The following is a 20321-nucleotide window of genomic DNA, read 5'->3' on the forward strand; positions in this document are numbered from 1 at the left end:
ATTAGAAATCTTTGCCTTGTTTGTTTTCGGGATTTTATTATCGTGTCACACAAATATATTGAAAATAATAATTAACGAGACAGTATCTTAAAAACAAAACAACAAGTTTTCATTTCTAATATTTAAAAAAAAAAGAAACATTTTTCTTATAACAAAAAATTTGTATCAATTCCTATGTTTTAAAATTATTTTATATTTTTGTGCTAATTCTGTTGAAACAGACTGAAGCTTATTTTAGTTTAAGCTCAGCTACCTTCAATATAAGTAGGTATGCTCGCAGATATATATTAACATATAGATATTAAAGATTACTGCAATTTAATTATGTATTAAAATATTATTTGCTTTGTTCATAATAACTACTATTTATGTAGCATCTCACGAGCCATTATGTGGATATCTCTAATTTATTTAAATATACAACCTTCATGTTGGATCATAATCACGCGGCACACATTCAACTACAATTTGTATAATCTGTTCTTTTAACTGCTAATTATAAACATATTTGCGGAATTTAAATAATTATATTAATTTTTCTATTAAATTCAGTTACAAAATACAATTAATCAAGTATACGAAAAAAAAATATTAAAATTTTCTTAGTTGTAATTTTGAAATCAATAATGGTTAAATTTTTTTTTCCTAAAATAGTTTTTTTTTTTTACTTTTACATGTTTATTTATAACATCTAGTAATTGTATATATTAATTAATTGTATAAATTATAATTTAAAACATAAATTTCGTACATAATATTTACATAATAACCTCATTATGTTCCTACGTACGCAAAACAAAAAAGAACGACCTCTACGCTAATATCGAGAAGTATGTCAACATTATAGAAGCGCCAAACGTGTCTAAAAAGTAAACATTATAAAATAATGAACTATAATATACTCTATTACAATAATATCGTTGCTAAGTAACTATAATAAGATAAAAATAAATTTAAATTAATACAAAAACATCCATAAATCCTTTTTTTAGAGAAACTTTAAAAAAAAACTGACCTTGAATTAGATTTTGACACTTTCCCATTCGCGCCAAATTCAATTTCGCTACCGCCGTAACTCGTCACCAATGGCACGTCACCTTCCGCCATTATTAATTTTTAACTTTTTTTAAATCACAGTGTCACGATGTGTTTAAGCTTAAAGTTATAAGTCCGTACCACGTCTAAATAAATTTAATTACGTACTTTTTTATGTTATAACAACTAGCGCGTCTGACGGCCAGTGATGCACTGAAGAACTGACCGATTATTTTATTGATGCTAATGATGAACGCAAGCTCAGATAACATATGACGGTCTACTCTACTGTCATTGATAATGAAACGTTTTAAGCAATAACGCTCTCGACACTTTTTAACTTTTTCTTTTAGATATACTACTTATATAAAAATACTTTTATATTTCGGCTTACGTACGATATTAAACAACAATTAATCAACAACACAAAAACATTTTCATTTTTTTTTAATAGGACATTTATAACATTTTATAAAAAATCATAAATCATATCCTAACGGCGCATAGGCTGTGTAACATTTCAAACACGCAAACATTTTTATACGCAATGTATCCGCTTTACATTTATTCTGTTCCGGATTTCTTCATTTACGTAATAAACAGTATTTAGCAAGTATTAAGCGGCCATATTGGGTGGCTTATTATAGTAAAATTGTACTATGTCAAATGGTCTTGACACCATTTCTATATCCCTGCATCAATTATAGCTTTATAATTTAAACGGTTTTTATATTTTTTTAAGCACCTACCTACTTTAAGTTGTTTTTATTTCTACGATTTATTCTATGAAACGTGTTATTCAATGAAATGAAGTACTTATTTTTTTTTAATTTATAAGGATGTTTTAATAAGAAAACGTTAATATAATAAGGTTTGTATGACATTGATATGTAAAACAATCTATTTATAACCTCCTGTTTTCGTACGGGTATAACAGTTTCGATCTTTCTAGAATAATTAGAAAAATATGAAAGTTCCGCTAAACAAGTTCATTTATCTTCGATAACACCAATGCATATCAGTGTTTTCCATATTTAATTTATCTTAAAATACTCCTTATGTATCTTAGCGTGATATAATTTGAATGAATTTGAACGATTTCTGGCTTTTAATGGCATTTTATGTATAAGTACCCTAACATAGAATAAACATAAAAGTATAATTACATTTACATAAAAACAATTTCAATATTAAAGCGCAACACGTGGCACAGGAAAACCTATTTACAATATATCCACATAAAGAACGTTTTCGTTATAGTTACCAGTTAAAAAAAGTTTAATTTAAAATAAATATAATTACTATTTACATAAAGAACATTACATATAGAAAATATTTTTTTCAAATTCGAACTCTTAATTAGAATATCATAAAAGTTATTATAAAAGTTGCCAGTTTAATTTAAAATAAAAATTTATTGTTATCGCTATCGCATAACACTGTTCCGTTTCCCGTACAACGTCACTAACTGTATTTACCAGATAATAACACCAGACTCAAAAGTAGGTATCAGGGTATTCCATACAAAACAAAACTCGTCACTCATAAGCAGAGATAGTGTTAACGCCCCATAAAAATTACCCAACATTAAAACTGGCTGGTGCTATAAGGGCTAAAGTAATTTTTTGAGTAAAATGTCAACTGCATTTTGACGTATGTCAAATTATTTTAAAAAATTCTACATTTATTTGTTCGTAACCGGCATATTTTTATTATTATTATATTAGTAATAATACAATATTACGCAAAATGCATGTTATATAAAAGAAACACAAACTGTTCATTATTTCTGTACGGATTAACAAATGTAAAGCTTATTGAAACTGGCTGATTTAGTAAAAGACCAATAGTTTCATACGTAATTAAAACAATAAATAATCAAGGAAGTATAATATGATCAATTCCCAAATCTTATATCTTATATCTTATAACTCGGCTGGTCGATGTGGCGCCAGTAAAATTCCAATCTGAAGTCATTCAGATTTTGAGATTTGACTTTTCCGACATTTTCAATAGTCATATTTCAGCAAAACCTTAATACACCTAATTCCTCATGAATCATTTTTCCAATGGTGATAACCGTGTCAAACATAGTACTTTTATTTTCTCTCTCCAAACCGGTGATAGTTTTAATTTAACTATTAAGGATTTTAGCGCTAGGTATACAGTAGGGGCTAACTGAGATTTCGAGCGTTAAATGACGTCAGCGTACAATTTCGAGCGTCAAGTGACATTTATGATTTGTCATTCTAAGTGCGTTAATGTGTGCGTGAGATCGGTATACGGTAGGGGCGAACTAAGACTAGGAGCTTACATGTTTAAACATCAATTATCGTTATACCTTTCCATTAAAACCATTTTTTTAAATAGTAATCGTGTGGGTTGTTACCTGATGAATATCAGCCTTAGATCCGGGCAATCATCAATGCATTTTCATATGTTTTTTGTTCGTTTTTTTTTCTTTAACGGATACAACGCAAGGAAATTAATTGTACGAGTACAACGTTTATGTAAATTATTTACTATTTCGATTGTCGTTCATATGTGTGTTATAATTGTGACTGTTTTAATAGATTATTTGATATAAGAATCTCGTTATTGCCTTGGTCTAGATGTTAGGTGCTAGATAATAAGCAACAGATCTCGAATCTCTAAGGTTATATTTATGTTAGGTAGCCGGGACATTAGGATCAAGTTCCTACAGTTAGAAGCCTCTAGCCACTCCTTATCTTAATAATCAATGTATTGTGAAATCCCAATCTGTTTTCGGTAAAACACAAACAAAATGCTGATTAATCTGCAGGAAAATTGGTTATGCTATTATGCTGTTTATCTGTGGCATAATATACAAAATATTTGGTTTTTTTTTATAATTGTTTTCGTTCCATTTTTAAATTTATTTTATCATATTCATGTTGTTACTTATTGTTGTTTTGATTATTATTTTTATATGAGAACATAGCCATGGGACATGTGAAAGTCAAACGAGGGCTCTGTTCCAGGCAATAATTTAATATGATTACAGTAACAGCCTGTTAATGTCCCACTGCTGGGCAAAGGCCTCCTCTCCCTTTTGAGGAGAAGGTTTGGAGCTTATTTCACCACGCTGCTACAATGCGGGTTGGTAGAATACACATGTGGCATAATTTCATTTAAATTAGACACATGCAGGTTTCCTCACGATGTTTTCCTTCGCCGTCAAGCACGAGATGAATTATAAACACAAATTAAGCACATGAAAATTCAGTGGTGCTTGCCCAGATTTGAACCCACGATCATCGGTTAAGATTCACGCGTTCTAACCACTTGGTCATCTCGGCTCTTATAAAATTCTTACGAATTCAAATCACTAAAAAGCTTCCGTGTCGAATTCGTTATTTCCCTTATCTAAAATCCAATTAAAACATTAAAATATTAGTTTTTTCGATAAGAATACTTATTATGTAGCTCAATAATTTGATATTTTTATAAATGCCGATACTGACTGAAGAATTTTATAAACTAAAATATGCCGAGATTACGATTAGTTCTCATTTGTGGTAAGTTATCTATACCACTCCCTAAATCATACACGTAAGCTTTTCAATTAAATCTTCACATTTCAGCCAATGTTCATTCATTACTTCATTAATTAGTTCATTTATTCATCGAGTTATTTTTAATTGTTTCAGTTCGATTAGTTAATCGCGAATTTTAAAACTATTAAATTAACTCATATTATTTATATTTTTATTTTTAAATATTGTCTAGCCATTAAAAAGTTCTGTCGAAAAATTCTCAGTAGGAACCTGAAGTGTAGAAGTTGGAAGTGTATACATTCCCGTGCCTCGGAAAGCGCGTAAAGTCGTTATTAGTCCTGCGCCTGAACTCTTTGCAGTTGGTTAGGGGGTTGCCATCCCATCGTCTTATGAAAGTAAGGCAATAAGGGAGTATCTGTGTTTGCGCATAAACTTCTTTCCTATAATATGTCGTGCGCAGTTGGCTAATCTGTCTTGAGATAGGCCGCCGTTGTAAGCATCGGTCAAGTGGACCTCAATCAAAACCTTAAAGATAAAGACTTAGGATGTGAAGCAGGTCAAGAAAATTTCGTCCCAGCAAGAACGTACTAAAATTATTATGAAATATTATTAATTTCATTTTAACCCAAAAACATATGAATCAGCAGCGATTGTAGCGTTTGTTATTTAAAAAAAACTACTTATATGAGAAAAAACTCGTAAATAATAATTAAATGAATACTGTTAATAAATACATATTACTCAAAAATACTTATTTCAAAGTCAATGCCAATTTGTACTAATGTTTTTTTTTTTTGTTTGGTCATAATGTCATTTATGTTTGTGGGCGTTCGCCGTACAGCCGTACAAGTTTTTTAATATAGATAATATAGCATGTTAGCCGTCATCAGCGCCATCTAGTTCAAATATTAAAAACTTAATAGCTAAACATTACATCAAGGTCGCGACCTTCTACACGTACAGAAATTAGTGTTTGAAAACATTTTTTTTTTTGTTTAAAAACAAACCGATTGTATGTATTTGAATAATAAGTGTTTTCTAACGCGCTTATCATTCCGACGTGTGTTTTTAATGCTAAAGGACTTTTTTTTAAAGTGCCATCTGTATATATTTAACAATTTTTCGCCCGTTTCGTGTTGGGGGCGGGGTTCCGGCGCGAGATATTTAAAAGTAACCTATATCCTGCCTTGTGTAGCTTGCTTCAAACAATTCACCAAAATCGGTTCAGTGGTTTAGCCGTGAAAGCGTAACAGACAGACAAGAGTTACTATCGCAATTATAATACTAGTATAGATTATAAGGAACTGATATTGTTTTTGATGAAAGATTTATGTGGAAGAAAGTAAAAAGTATTGTACATATTTGGTTATGCCTTTCGACTTCGCAACGTTGTTATCAATAATTGTCTTTTGACTGGTGATTTATTGGACTTATCCTATTAGCTATTATAAGCTTTATAAGCGTATACAAATAGAAGAAGAGAACTTCTCACCTGTATATGTATATTCCGTGCCCTAGCTATTAACCCAATAAAAAGATCTAAAATTATCTATTATTATTAAATATTTATTTTGATTTCCGGTAGTTTCGTTATTTATCGAGTAAATCTCTTATGAACAAAGTATATATTACATTTATATGTCTATTCAAGAAGCGGAAGTGATTATAAAATATACAAGTGCTTTTAAATCTACTGAAGTCTAATATTAATATGGCTGTCTGTCTGTCTGTCTAGATATTACGCACCTTACATTCGCTAAGCTGGCAACACTGCCTCGATACAAACTACATGATATCCTTAATATCAGACCAAACTGGTCACACTTTCTTCACTACGTGAGCGGACTATCAAGCACTGTCTATAATTGTTCAACCATAATGTTACTTTCCCCTTTGACTTTCCTTTTGTTTTCTAATTATACAGACTATGCCCAATGTTTTATTAGGCTGATTCTATTAAAATCTTAGTTCGATATTTTAAAAAAAAATTGACATTGACTTCTGTTAACACGATATTGACATTTATTATTTTTTATAACGATGATCTAATAGCAATGCAAAAAATACAATTTAAATATTCATGAATTATCTTTTTCAAGTTTATTATAAGTATTTTGTTTTATATTTAATATAGAGGCCTTACTTATAAACGTTTTTAGCGAGTGATTAGTTAAATAATGCTGTCTTCTCCTTTCGAATGTCAAATCAACTATGACAGAAAGAGAGGAATCAGTGTTTAACTAAACAGTCGCTAAGTAACTTTTATAAGTTGTTGCAAATTCGAAATCGAACTCTTTTTGTAGTATATACTACACTTTTATTTTTTTAAATAAGGTAATACATGTTTTTGATACTGGAATAAATTGATTACTCGCGAAATTAATAAAGTCTACTTTAACATGATTATAGAATATTTTTTAATCTTGGCAAGATTCTACTTCAAAAAAAAAGAAACCAAACAAATAATTGTAAGTTTAAATAATTTGATCGCTGTGCTATTTCTTTATATTACATTATAATTAAGAGAAAGCAAATGCAAAGTAGATGATATTATAATTGCCCAAGGCTTATTATGATTGCGTTATGATTTCTCAAATATAAAATAAAAACAAGAAGAAAAGGTTTCATATGTGTAAGATCCTCAAATAAAATCCAAATTATGCAATAAATTAAAAATACTTCGTTGATTTTTAATTGACTACTAAAAAAGATTAGGGTCTCAATTCGTCTGTAAATATATATTTTTTAATTAAAATTATTAGTATTATTCGCGAAAGTTCTACGTTTTAATTATTATTCGCACAATTTAATTTTTTTTAAAAGAAAACCTAACCCTAATAACACTGTTTTTTTTAATTAAGATAAAAAGTCTCTCAGATTTTTTAATTACTATTATATTTTTATTTTAAACATTTTAAGTATAATATTTAATTTCAAGATTCAAGATGGAATAAATCATAAATCTTTAAATGGCAATTTTATTTTTAAATAACAAATTATATCAATTTAAGTACAATCCGCAATTTGTTTCATGTTATGAAATTCAACAAGGAATGAGGTTAAAAACTTTTATTACGTTTCAAACTGTGATAGTTTTCTTCGAGTTACATAATGTATTGAAGTTTTAATATAGTAATAAGAATCATGTCTTCCCGGAAAAGTAATTTATTATTTTAAATTTAACGATATAATGTTACATTACACAGATTTATAATCTAGTTTACCATGAGTTGTATTATATAAATTCTATCAACATGCCTACGCGTTTAAAGATGTCTGCCCCGGTTTGCATCATGCTTAGGGTTGCCAGCAGTGATATTCTGTAAGAACTCTATTCACCCGTGAAACGTTGACAACCAACCTATGTTATTATTTATTATTACACGGGCCGGTTGGCGTGGTTGGTATGTACTTGACTATCATGGCCAAGGTTGTGGGTTCGATTCCAACTCAGGATGGTCATTTGTGTGCATGAACATGTCTGTTTGTCCTGAGTCTGGGTGTAATTATCTATATGTAGTACAAGCTCTGCTTAGTTTGGGATCAGATGGCCGTGTGTGAATAATGTCCCAGGATATTATTATCATATACTATTTTGATGCGTGAATTCTTGAAAATGTTATATTATGATCATTGTCGCACATCACTTGCTAACATTTAACGACCGTTGTCTATGGTGAGTTTCGAGTTTGTTCTTACAGAATACCTACTGGCCCTAAAATATGATATTAAGATATATAATTATGTTGTCACGACACAATTGTAAAGGTATTCTTATCTATTACATTTATTATATTTATCTACTGGTGGTAGAGATTTGTGCAAGCTCGTCTGGGTAGGTACCACCCACTCATCAGATATTCTACCGCAAAACAGCAGTACTTGGTATTGTTGTGTTCCGGTTTGAAGGGTGAGTGAGCCAGTGTAATTACAGGCACAAGGGACATAACATCTTAGTTCCCAAGGTTGGTGGCGCATTGGTGATGTAAGCGATGGTTAACATTTCTTACAATGCCAATGTCTAAGGGCGTTTGGTGACCACTTAGCATCAGGTGGCCCATATGCTCGTCCGCCTTCCTATTCTATATAAATAAATATATATATATATATATATATATATATATATATATATATATATATATATATATATCCAAATAATAGCTTCGTCGACGGTCAAAGCAATGTAATTTGCAAATAGCTCTTCTATATATTGTGTGCTACAAAAAACTCTTGATTATTAAATTATTTTTATTTATAGTGCAACACTACTCCCCTACATTAACGAAAATTTTAATATTTGGCAGAATACGACCATAAAATGCTAAAAGAGTTCGGTTAAATATTTACACCTGGCAACTCTAATCACACTAATCGTGTTACTTATATTACATGACAGCACATACAACACTAGTGGTAACTCATTTAAAATACTTTGTATTGCAGTTAAATGGAGTTACAAGAGTGTAATGCTTGAAGCAATTATGAAATTGCTAACATTCCAAGTGTGAACACTGCATCACTAATGTTCAGTCTAGATATGAAAAAGGTTGTTAAGTTGCATCACTATTTAACTTTGTCAACGGTTAAAAAAATGTGTTTCTCGCCATCTGTGAACAATATATCTAATAGGATTAACTGCCGTGAAGTTAGGTTAGGTTAGGTTAGGTTCTGCAATCTTTTTCGAATATAAAACAGTAAAAAAGTAATTACTATTTACGTAATGGTAACATCACAATATGACTATTCACATATCTTGTCCATTTACTGCACGCACTTCATGCTTTTGTTGCTAAAAACTATATCCGAGCAGGCTGCGACTAATATCAGACCGGCTAAAGATCGTGTGAATTATAAATAATTAATATGTAAAACCTTTTTTTTTTTTCAATTAAATTTAAAAGCCATTAAATAGTTATTAACAAACTATATATAATAATTTGTATATTTAATATATAGTTTTAAAAGATTAAATATAAGTATTAATTTACTTTTTTTCATGTACAATTGTTTCCGGGTAATTTGATTTTTGTGATTTTTTTTTTCATTTTCTAAGTGCGAGTTTAAAATTATTAAATATGTTTATACTAAATTTGTTTGTCTATATATGTGTTCACTTATGGCGTTATGTAAGTTGAGAGGAAGCCGTGACGTCTATATATTTGCCGACAAAGGAAGTGAAACTCCAAAATATCTTACGTAAGATGTAAAAAATGGTATTAAAGTGTTATAATATGGTGCATCACTTATAAATAAATATGATTAGTACTTATCTATATATAATATATATAAATAATAATATAATGTCCTCCAGACCGATTTCGGCCACGGCGGCAAATCTCAATAGAGATTAGCCAACTACGCAGGAGATATTATAGTGTACAAATGTGTGTGTAAACACAGATGCACTCTCTATTCCCTAACACTCATAATCCGATGGGACGGCAATCCGACACGACCGGAAAGGATTCAGGCGCAGGACCAACGGCTTTACGTGCTTTCCGAGGCACGGGAGTGAACACAATTCCAACTTCCAGACTCCGGGCTGCTACTAAGAATTTTCTGATAGAATAACCCAATAATTTTTTACTGGCTCGACCTGAGAATTAATTATTTTGAAAAAGAGACGAACAAATAGGGTGAAGCGGTATTATCTAAATAAATCAGTTATATTTTACTTTGTATAAATAAGTTAATCTATATTTAACCTTTAAGTTCAAACCTATTCTCATGTTTTATCTTTTGTTTATATTCAATAGAAATCCTTAAAAGGAATAATGAACAGCATGTCGCTGTACTAAGCGATTAACGGTAAACCCATGTTGTGTGCGAGTGAGATGGAGATATATTGTGCGATTTGGCGTGAAAGAGACATGTCTAACCTCGGTAAAGTAATGAATCTAAGAAACGGATTTTGCAAATTCTTGCATGCTTATTTTATACTTCATAACATGCAAAGGGTTTGTTTTTCATATTTACACATATGCATATATAAATGTACATATATTGTCTTTGTATACATTACGATTTTACTTCAACTACGTTTTCAATAACTTTTTAATTTTTAACAGAAACGTGTAAAATACATAGGCAGAATGGTCAGATACGTAAGCTTTTCAATTTACTCTCATATGAACATTAAAAAATTACTATTATTTATAATCTGTATATAATAAATAAAACTTGATTCAATATCATCATAATTCTATTTACAAGGAATAATCAAAAGCAAAACTACCACCAGTACAGAAATTAAATAATTCCAAAAAAAACCGTAAAGTTAGTAGTTGCTCTTTTTTTCGGATTATAGTGCCGATCTAATACGCAATCAAAAAGCCTTAATTGTTTATCTACTGATAAATTTAATATTTTAACGTATATATGATAAAAATAAATCGTTTTAATGTAATTTAGATTTAATTTTTAATTAATTTTACTTTTAGTACTGAAATAGTTAAAGCAATGAATATGATGGGTTGTTAGCTTAACAAAAGCGTGTTTGAATGAGTTTCTGTTAAACGAAGGACGTTTAAGGGTCCGTTCACACAGACCGGCTCGGAGAGCATCGGCCTGCTTTTTTCTTTTCACACAGACCGGGTCGTATACGCTTGGAATTGGCCGATATTGATTGGTCGTATACGATTGGATCGGCTGCGCGAGCGAGAAAGAGCACGCAAGCGGAGCCGGTCGGCTCCTTTTATTACTTCACACGAAGCGCGTTCAGGCATTTTTAATGACAAAAAAGGTGCAAATGCAAAAATAAACTTTACTACAATCACTCAAAACACTGTTTCCAACGTGATAAAAATCTGCTCTCCTCTCCGAGCCGGTCTGTGTGAACGGACCCTAAGTAGTCGAGTGGAGAAGGGATCTTGTATGATATCACTTCTTAGGTAGCTGTGGCTAGGGTTGGCATAACAAAAAAAAAAGAATGCATTTGAATTTGGAACATTTGTTCGTGGATTATTTATATACTACCTGCTGGCAATGTAGGCGTTTTTTAGATGAAAGTTTGTATGTGTAAAATGTTTCTGTGTATATCTGTCTGTCACATGCATGTATGATTATTGACTTTGTACAAATTTAATTCGATACGTATTACGATTATAAAAAACTACCCGTTTCTGCAGTTTTTTACGATAAAAATAACTATATATAAATAACTTATGTATATATTATTATTTTTTATTGTATCTAATGAATCAAGCGAAAGTTTAGGCGGACTATTTCGTAATTTTTTTTGGTTATTTGAGAACGTTTTTAATTTATATCATTTATAATTTAAAAAAATTAGTCCCGTTGTTATACCTAGAAATAAACATATGTTTATAATAAAGTAATTTTGAAATAATTTTATCGATATTAATATCTGTCGCCATCTTGCAATAGATTACGAAACATAATTAGATGACAACCCTAGTCAGATCTATATAACAAAGATAACTTTTGGCCGACTACATTCGATGTTGTTTGATAACTGCAAAATAAAAACTGAAAAATGTAGTAGTTATTTTTGTTATGATTCAGTTTGTTTACAGTACAGTACAGTAACAGCCTGTGAATCCCACAGCTGGGCTAAAGCTTCCTCTTATTTTTAAGGATAAAGTCTGGAGCTTATTCCACCACGCTGCTCCAATGCGGGTTGGCGGAATACACATGTGACAGATGTTCAGTGAAATTAGACAAATGCAGATTTCCTTATGATGTTTTTCTTCACAGTCAAGTACGAGATGAATTAGAAATACAAATTAAGCACATGAAAATTCAGTGGTGCTTGCCTGGGAGTTTAACCCACGATCACCCGTTAAGATTCACGCGTTCTAACCACTGGGCCATCTCGGCTTTAACAGATTTAAATTCAAAATGATTGGCTGTATGATGTAATGTTCTCGCTTTATAATGAATGCAAAAAATAAGAAGTTGCATCTTTAAATGTTTGTCATACGTGACATTGCACGCAACGGTTACATTACATACTTAACATTATATTACTAAAACCAATTATTTTTAACTACCTACCTACATACATACATAGATAACATGGAATCGAATTGTTTTCCATATTTTAATATATTTAATTTAATATTAATAGTCAATTTTATACCAAGCAGTAGTAAAATTAAAAATTGAATTTAAAAACAATTGTTTTTTTTTTTTAAATATAAGCAACTGTCATTTTTGACAGTTTATTATTTCTTTTACATACTACACATATTATTATGTGTGTAATTAATATTAAGTACTATGTTTAAAATATCAATACTATGTAGTGTGGCTATATAATGTTACAACATACCTTAAATAGTCTCGCTGCTATGCAAGTCAGTTATTTCTGTATATATGCACGTATTTGACATTTAGATAAAGTCAGCTACCCACTGAAGTACTTTGAATAGCTACGCATGTGTGGTATGAGCCTTTGTTTGTAATAAGGGTTGCCAGCTATTATTTATTGAAAAAAATTGTGCAATATATTTTGAGATATAATTTAAACATTAAATAATATTTCATAAATTGTACTCATCAAATAATAAATGAAGGTGCGTAATAAATAATTGTAAGGTAGGTAGAACATTAAACTGGCAACCCTATCCGCGTCAGCTTTATATAGCGCATGCTGTCATTCTTGTTCGTCCAGTTGTGTGTATGAACATACCTGCATAGCATTGAACTGTGGATTGCGGCTTTATGCATGTGTGCCCATGTTAGGTAAGGCTGAATCACAGAATAACAATAGGAAACACGTGCTGCAATCAAGCTGTAATTGTTAGCATCTACCTTACCTTTCTAAAAAATTTTTACCAGGTAGATTCCATTGATGGGACCAATTTAATTACAAACATAAGGAATATAACATTTAAGATTCTGTCATTTATGATTCAGCGCGCATTCATGACGTAAGGAATCCTTATTGTCTCGTCAAAGCGACCGTCAACCATCACTTCGTCCATTTGCATTCAAATCTGAAGATATCAATCACACAAACAAAAGAAAAAAAATGCCCGAATTAATAACATTACTTTAAACGTCTACTAAAAAAAATTAACTGGTATCAAGCTTTCGACGCCATTTTGCTTTAAATTACCAAAAACCAGGCTTTCAATTATTTTTACTATATTAAGTACTAGGAGGTTATGCTTGATCAGAAGTGCATTTCAATGTCACATGTAAGTGATATCACAGTTTCCGGGATCCTGGGATTAAATAAAAATAAATTATTATTGTTATTCAAGGTTATATCAGTTATTATATCTTTTCTTTAAGTTCAGATAATATATAACTGTCTAATCTGATTTATTTATCTCTCTGTGTGGGTATTTTTGTTGTTATAAAACCTTTTTTCTGTATATCTAAGGTATAAAGTTACCTTCCTGAAAAATATAAGTGTTAAGGGTATATACTTTTAAGTACTAAAAAGTAAAATTTTCGGTCCATTCATATATTATAGATGTATTTAGAATAATAGCAATTCTGGAATAAATAAAAATGAAGGCAATATAACATTTTATTATGAGTTATTAATCTACAAAATTGATCACGTAAATAGTTATATACGTAACATTAATTAGATGAACGTAAATACTTCAGTACCGACATAAGTTGTTTAACGTTAGAATTAGTGATGTGGGTTGGTACCTACCCTACTGGCTAGCAACATTCTGCTATACTAGTGATGTTTTTTATATCATAAAAATTGGCTTCCGCTCCACACAAGGAACAGCTACTTTCAACCACTGAATATACATTAATGTTAAATTTTCGCGCGTCCGCATTTGACATTTAGCATTTGTTATCTGTGTCCATAAATGGCGGCGGACATTGGACAATGAATACACCAATAGGAAACACGTGACTATTTTAATTGCATACCGCGATTTTTATCTGAAGTTAATTATGTAATTAATGTTAATTAAGTAGAATAGAATAGATATATGTTTTATTGTGCACCAAAAGAGAAATATGCAAAATACCGATATAATTTTAAAAAAAATTATGATGTATACAAAAGTGAGCGATCTCTTCCAGACAAGCTTTGTATAAAAAACAAGAGATTGAGAAGGCGAAGCTGTAAAGTTAGTAAGACAAGGTAGTGAAAACAAACAAAATCGCTGGTGACAAGTTATGATGATGGCGTCCTCCTGACCGATTTCGTCTACGGCGCCCAATCCAACAGTGCCATCCCGGCGCATATAAAAAAAAAAGAAAAAAAAAAAAAACTCAAGAGAGATAAGCCAACTGCGCAGGACAAAACGCGCACGAGTAAGTACGCAAACACAGGTGCACTGTCTATTTGCTCACTCTCAATCCGATGTGCCGATGGCACAGCAATCCAACACGACTGGAAAGAGTTCAAACGCAGGAACAGTGCTTTCCGAAGCACGGCCCGTTATTGAGAATCTTCGACAGAAATACCCAATAACTCTTTATTGAGGTTTGAAGGTTTCCCAGGGTCTTGGGATATGCGGCTTTATATTCACTAGACCAGCGATATAGTCGATAAGTTCCAATTAATATCAGTAAATATTTGTTACTTTTATTACATTTTATATATTACAAAATTATATAATCGATAACATGTACCTATTTACATAACAAATAGGAAATAAATATAATTTAAGAGCAAAGAGATTGTAATAATACGAATTGATAAGTACTAAACATTTTAATATTTAATTTTGTAGGCGATTGCGAAGTGCCCGCCAATCATTTTTAAATTGAAACCTAACACGGTTAAAGTTCGATCAATCAAAGTCTATTACGAATTTGTTATTGGATACTGTTGTTAATTTAATTTTTTTATTATTTAAATAAAGAACACCAAAGTTAATACACATGTGTCAAAAGTCCTAACAGTCCGGCTAGTGTATGAGTAGAATATTTATACTATTTGTATGGGAAGAACAAATTCTGAATCACGCTAACGTTTGGTTCATCGCAATATACATATTTCTCTCTCTCTCTCTCTTTCAATATAGGGTCTCGATATTTCAATATAGAATTCTCATTTATAGAACGTTTGGTTGTATTTTAGAGGTAACAAATGTCACCCGGAACTACGGAAGTGTTTTTTATCGTGGTTGCACAATATTGTGAATATGACAATATTGAATAAACTGTTTTAAGGCATTCCTCGAAACAACAATGCTCGTTTTTTCGCTTTGAACAGTGATCGTCAAATCCGTTTTTATCCCAAGAAGTCCTATTGGTTGATTTTCTATAATCTAACGCGGCCCTAGTTACATAATATGGGCAAGTTTAGGTACATTGGCTCAATTACAAAGTGATATTATTTCGTCTCATGCTTGGCGGCGCATTCGAGAATACGTCACGGCTAGTATCCTTGACAATCTCCAAGGGCAGAAGTGTTTTGTTGCCAACAACTGGATTAGTAGACCAGTCCACTGGGTAATCTTCCGCGAAACAACTATACATGTATTTTATTATGTCATAATTTTATGGATTCGAAAAATACAAACGGCCTTATGAAATTTGGTTAGCAGATTAGTTAAACAACGCTGCGTCTCCTTCTTATGATTGTCCAATTAATAATGACAGAAAGAGAGAAATCGGTATTTAACTGAGCAGCCGCTGAGCAATGTTTAAAAGTAAGGACGAAAGTTTTCTATAATGTATATTTATCAGAATCAAAGCGTCTGAAAAATTTAAGCTTCAGAATAAGGCGGACGGACAAATGGGCTACCTGATTATAAATAGTTACCACTGCCATTAGCGATGTAAGAATACAATCTTTACATAATCAATGAACCACCAACTTTGAAACTAAGATTGGTTCACCCACCCTTTGGAAACACAACAATACTAAATATTGCTGTTTGGAATAAAGAATGGTTGGTATCCAGACGGACGTGCACAAAGCCCTACCACCAAATAAACTAAATTAAAGATTAAGTGGGTGGGTTTAAAATTCCATTGCAATATTCCACCCACATATTAACAAGTGCAGTTAAGTTATATAAGCTTGTTATTAACTTATGTACCAATGATGGTCGTGTGGAATGGTAACGAGAATGCCGGCAGCACTTTTTTGCTGAGCTTTTCTTAGTGCGTTGAGAATATATAAGGGTTATATATTCGATATTTTTAAAACAATATTATTATAACTTCAATCGGTTTTTAAATAAAATTTGAAATTTGTGACTAATTTCTATATATCTTCAACCTTCGCCTTAACACCAGACGACCTTCGTTGAGCGGTAGAATTAGGGTTGTAAACTTTCTTTAAATTGGTAAGAGGTTAGGCCAACATGGCCACATTGGAATCTATGACCAACTTCTTACATCCAATGCGCCAACGTCGGCATTTAAGAACTTGTCCCTGTTACACTGACTCATTTACCATTCAAATGCGATAGAACTGGTGCTACCAACGCTATCAGTTGAATTGTCTTTAATTTATATAACGTTCTCTGCGAACCCTAAACACTGCAGTTTAACTCCCACATAACCCGTTTTAAGTAATAACGTGCAACGTTTTTGAATACTCTTTATTAAATGCTTATCGCGGGTTGAATGTCCTGTTTGCTTATAGAATTACGATGTGACATGAATTATATTATTTAATGTTTTTACGAACGGTACCAGACAAAATAATATTAAAAAAAAAACGAATTATTCATACATAACAACCAACATTTGTATTTTATGTTTTATATAATTAGGTAGTTAATAGATTTTATTTTAGAACGGAAATATATTATATGAAAAAGTTGCCATTAATTATATAACGATATCAAGCTATCCCTAAAACAGAAATATGCGTTAATACCCTAAAAAAAAAACAACGTTCCGTTTCACGTCACAACAAAATGTCTGTCAACCCTAAAAAAACTAAGGAGAAAGCGCTCTCGTCCATTCATAAAAAAAAAATATATCTGTCACTCACCTGACAAAATGAACTCGATTTCACTCAACTGACGACTATAAAACACTTTAAAAACAAAACTCCGTTTTACACAAACAAAGCCGATTTTACCTGCGAAAGAAAATCCACCATTACTATTTTATATAACTGTCGTACCTACTTCCTTTTTAACCGGTTTCAATTATTATTGTACAATTATTTAACTCACTAATACAATTTATTCTTTTATTACAATGTCACTAAACGTTCGTCGCTTTGTTAATGTCTTTTGTTACACTTTAGGATTAATAAAAAATAAGATCCAAGGACGTGCGCACGCGCCGACAGACCGCTCTCGACTGGTGCCTACTTCATTCTTGTTATAAAAGAGGTGAGAACGGAGTTGCCAAGCTCAAAAGAGGCTTTGTATTCTAACAAATGTATACTTACCTTTCATTAATAACTCGAACTCCATGTAACGATACAATAAGGGTTATTTTGTCTATTGTTTATAGTTTTATTAAGTTTGTTTGACAATATGATCATGATAAATCGCGTACAGAGGTTTATTTATCGGCTTAACGATGAAAAATACTTAATTAAATATGATTGTGTGAAAAAGGAGACATGAGTTCACACGTTTTAGCTTCCAAGATCTATTTAATGATAGCAAACCGTGATCTTAACGATTGCAGAAGAGTATTTGCTTCATCTATTTACCGAAAACTTGGGTACATATTTAAATAGGAAATAAAATAAAACTTTTTTTTTTATTAATAGTTATTACAATGAATCGAATTAATTTAAAATCTCAATATAGTTTATAATATATACCCTAAAAGCTTGAAGTGTCACCTTATAAGAGAAATTGATTATTACACGCAATTCGGCCGGCCAGCAGCGCTATTCTGTAAGAACTCACATCATTACTCACGCGTGAAATTTTGACAACCGACTTATAATATTTTAATGCGTGTATGCTTGAAATGTTATAATTATAATGGTCAATATGGCATATCAATTACTGATATTTCACTACCGATTTGTGAGATGATTTTCGAGTTTGTTCTTACAGAATAGCCCTACAGAAGACATTTAGAGACAGTTAGCGCATGTGAAACAATGAAAAATGTATATAATCGACTGTTTATGTAATTGTAACCGCACCTTAAGTACATCTAGTTTAAGTTACGGCACGCGTTCGATTCTTTTGTTTGCGCAGCTACTCGTGACAAATTTCTGACCGGCAAAGTTAGATTGTGCGATGTAAACTACAGTGTTACCGATCACTTAACTGGTCCTGAATAATATAAATGCGGCGGTGAGTTTGTTTGTTACGCTTTCGCTTCAAAACTATTCAACTGATCATTATGAAAATTTAAACGTTGCAAGGGTACAGAATCACTCTAAGCTTCAGCTTGAGTATTTATTATCAAGATATGAGCTGTATACTATATTTCAGTGGCAAGATGAGTAAAGCTACCTGAGCAAGCCTTTGATATAAATATTCCACGCGATTTATAATAGCTCTATTCTACTCTCTCTTCTGATATACTGTCCACTACAAACAGTTCTTGATGAATATACGTTCATTTATAATATAACAATATTTCACTTCATTAATTTCCACTTTAATTTAATAAGTTTACAATTTCGCCGCCATACAAAACGCTATTTTTTCACAAATCCATAAGAAACACCATACGTTAGTATTTATTTATTTATTTTTTATTTTATAAAATAGGTAGGCGACTAGCATTTGGGCCACCTGATGGTAAGTTGTCTCCAACGCCCATATTGGCATTGTAAGAAAAGTCATCGCTTACATCGCTGTGATTGCACTGGCTCACTCACCCTTCAAACTGGAACACAACAATACCAAGAAAACAGCAAATCAGCAGGTTTTGCGGTAGACTATCTGATGAGTGGGTGGTACCTACCCAGAAGAGCTTGCAAAGCCTTATCACCAGTAAATGGAACATTGGAAGTGGAAGTTACAGATATTTTTTTATAATATCAGCCTAATAATTTGTCGATCAACGAGGATGTCGTTGATCTAGTTCCCAGCTTCTAAAAATACTTGTTTATATAATAAGTTATATAATACCGTCTACGCAGTTAGCTGCTTCTTTGAAAGAAGCCACTGTAGCTTTAATCTGCCAGGAGGACACCACAACATCCTCAAATGTTATTTGTCCTTACAAAAAAGCTTTATCGTAATCGTTTTTGTTGTTTTCCTCAACCATAAATATGGAACACGTGTTATACGGAAAAATTTATAAATATTAATATAATACTAACTTTCATACTGCAGAATAATATTGCGGTCCTTGGGGTCATGGGGTCGGGTTATATTAGGGGTCATCCTCCTCCAGCCAGCCAGTTGTTGTCAAGCTGGTCTAATTTGACAAATCATTCAGATGAAACTTCTTCAAAGTTTATCTCAAACTGAGCGAGAACGGTACGCTACGTTACTTCAATGGCGTTAAGGTCGGGTTATATTAGATTCCTAAGCGTCCTAAGGTTACGAAAACAAGCCCGGCTGCCCACTAGTATAGTAAAAAAAAAATATTAGTACGGTTTGCTGATTACATTTTTTTTATTGCTTACATTACATTACTAGCCCTAGGTACCCAATAGTTTCGTTCGCGTTAAATTTGCAATATTTATTACATTTTTTGGGAAACAAACAGTACATTTACACAGAAATTATAAATAACAATCAAATAACACATAAACCAATCAAGTTTCCTTTAATATCTAATACAAATAAGACGGAAAGTAAATAGGGAGAACAAAATGATTAAAACACTTTAAACAATTACAAACAAAATCAACCAGAAAGGAAGATTAATTAAAAATTAAATACAAAATAATAATAATTAAAAAAAAAAAACAATGATTACGCA

At 31.5% G+C, this 20321-nt stretch overlaps 1 protein-coding gene across 3 annotated transcripts in view; it reads right to left on the reverse strand.

Moving 5' to 3' along the window:
* Positions 1–17782, reverse strand: part of LOC126779075 (PTB domain-containing adapter protein ced-6) — a 72056-nt gene extending 54274 nt beyond the window's left edge. Inside the window, exons 1-2 of one of the 3 annotated variants that reach the window (XM_050502899.1) lie at positions 17642–17782; positions 17455–17544 (exon numbers count right to left, since the gene is read on the reverse strand). Coding sequence is in view for 2 of the 3 variants with exons in the window: in XM_050502900.1 (XP_050358857.1) it covers positions 1016–1107 (92 nt within the window). In the remaining variant the exon portion in view is untranslated. Of the gene's footprint in view, positions 1–1015; positions 1256–17454; positions 17545–17641 lie in introns of those variants that run through there. The other 2 variants (XM_050502900.1, XM_050502897.1) reach the window with 2 other exon arrangements.
* Positions 17783–20321: the final 2539 nt, after the last annotated feature.

This window comes from Nymphalis io, chromosome 28 (assembly GCF_905147045.1).
Source record: "Nymphalis io chromosome 28, ilAglIoxx1.1, whole genome shotgun sequence".
NCBI lineage: Eukaryota > Metazoa > Arthropoda > Insecta > Lepidoptera > Nymphalidae > Nymphalis > Nymphalis io.